This window comes from Coloeus monedula, assembly GCF_965178545.1.
Source record: "Coloeus monedula genome assembly, chromosome: 23".
NCBI lineage: Eukaryota > Metazoa > Chordata > Aves > Passeriformes > Corvidae > Coloeus > Coloeus monedula.
The window spans coordinates 5,095,778-5,097,928 of NC_138803.1; the positions used below are offsets into that span (position 1 = coordinate 5,095,778).

The 2,151-nt window shown below is 62.1% G+C and overlaps 1 protein-coding gene across 1 annotated transcript; it reads right to left on the reverse strand.

Annotated features, from left to right (window-relative positions):
- Nucleotides 1-405: 405 nt before the first annotated feature.
- Nucleotides 406-1,767, reverse strand: GOLT1A (golgi transport 1A; the record flags this gene model as incomplete). The annotated part of the gene is made up of 5 exons (XM_082296112.1): nt 406-444; nt 757-820; nt 912-1,090; nt 1,170-1,261; nt 1,743-1,767. The coding sequence occupies 5 exons, from the start codon at nt 1,765-1,767 to the stop codon at nt 406-408; spliced, it is 399 nt and encodes a 132-aa protein (XP_082152238.1).
- Nucleotides 1,768-2,151: the final 384 nt, after the last annotated feature.

The window sequence follows — 2,151 nt, forward strand, 5'->3', positions numbered from 1 at the left end:
TCTGTGCCACCTCCAGCCATAGAAAGGTCCCTGTGCTGCCTCCAGCCACAGCCACGATGCCTCCTGGTGGCACCGGGAGGTGCCAGTGCTGGGACAAGCCCCGAGCCACGGGAAAGGAGCCGAGTCTGAGCTCACTTTCAGGCATTTTTTTATTAAATTAAATCTTTCACAGTAAAGAATTAAATAAGTGCAAGAATTCCAGAATCCAGCCTGGCACAGCCCTTGGACCCCGGAGCCTGGCTCAGGAGCTCCGTGGCACAGTGAGGGGACACCGTCCCTGCTGGGCAGGGGGTCTGGCCAGCACTGAGGGTCCTGGGGACAACAGAGCCACCAGCTCTCGGGGACAGCCGCACCCAGGGCTCTCACCCTGTCCCATCGCAGCCACTCAGCCCGGAACTGGTCAGGTCACACCATGGAGCCGCTGTCCCCCATGTTCCGCAGGAGCTGAGATGGGGACAGACCGGGATTAGCAGAAAAATCCACCCGTGCAGCCCCGGGGACACCGTGGTGACTTTCCCGGGGCAATCCCATCCGTGGGGATGGATCCCAGCAGGGATTGCCCACCCCGAGGGGCACAGGGGGATGGATCCCACCAGGGACTGCCCACCCTGAGGGGCACAGGGAGATGGATCCCACCAGGGATTGAAGGCCCCGAGGGGCACAGGGAGATGGATCCCACCAGGGATCGCCCACCCCGAGGGGGGATGGATCCCACCAGGGATTGAAGGCCCCGAGGGGTCCCCAGCCCCTTCTCACCTGGCTCAGCAGAGGGATGGTTGCCAGCGAGCCAAAAAACCCGAAAGCCACTGGGAAGAAGCTCCTGTGTGGATACAAAAGACCCTGCTGAGCTCCTGGGAGCATTCCAAAGGATCCTATCCCGAGGATCCCATCCTGAGGATCCCATCCCACACCTGAAGAGGGAGATGAAGCCGTAGCCCTCCAGCAGCATCCCCAGGATCGGCCAGCGCATGAGGACCACGATGAGCCCCCCGAAAAAGAAGCTGGTGCCCTTCAGCTTGGACCGCTGGAAGAAGAAGGTGAAGGTCCTCCGGAAGCCGATGATGAAGACCAGGCCGGAGAGGAAGAGGAGCTGGGAGGAGGAAGGAGAGGAGAGGGTCAAGGCAGCTCCTTGATCCGGCTGTGGGCACCCCCGGCCTGGCCCTACTCACATTCCCAAAAGCCAGGAGCACCGAGTCGAAGTACAGGAGGATCCCAAAGAGGAGGAAGAAGAGGCCGAAGCCGACCAGGCCCACTCCAATCCCTGTGGAGAGCAGGAGAGCAGAGCTGAGGGCTCTGCTCCGCACCTCAGACCCCGTATCAGCACCTCCCTCTCCCGTTCCTTCCCAAAAATCCCCTTTGGATTTGCCTCCAAAGCTCAGGAACAGCCTTTGCACCCAGGCCAGGCCTGGAGGAGGCTGTTGGTGCCCCCAAAGTCCCTGAGGGCACCGGATAAATCATAAACCACGGAGGAAAAATCAGCGGGAAAACCGCATCCAGCCTTTCCCTGAGCAGCAGCAGCAAAGGCTGGAGATGATCCCAGGATGATCCAGGAAATCCTCCCGGTCCCCAGCCCTCCCTGCTTCTCCCCATGTCCCCTTTTCCATCTCACCCCTCCCTGCCCCAACCACCCCATCCAGCAGCTCCCAGCTGGGACTCAGAGCTGCCAAACGTCCCCACGGAGCTCCTGGATCCTGCAGGGACGGGAATTCCAGCCGGGACACGGCCACGGCGTGGCTGCTTACGCTGGAAGTCGCTCAGGGACACCATCTTGGTGGTGGTGACAGGGCTGGGCGAGGCCGAGCGAGGGTGGCCCCGCTGCCAGAGTGACCCTTGGAAAAGCCCTTTAGTCCCCACGTCATCCTGGGAATGATTAACGGCCCCGGGAACGCCCACGGCACCTCCTCCGGGGGGGACACGGTGGCTCTATGGGGGACATGGTGGCTTCAGAGGGATGTGGTGGCTTCAGAGGGACGTGGTGGCTTCAGGGGGGACACAGTGGCTCCAGGGGGACACGGTGGCTCCAGGGGGGATGTGGTGGCCCCAGAGGGGACACAGTGGCTCCAAAGGGGACACGGTGGCTCTATGGGGGACATGGTGGCTTCAGAGGGATGTGGTGGCTTCAGAGGGACGTGGTGGCTCCATGGGGGATCT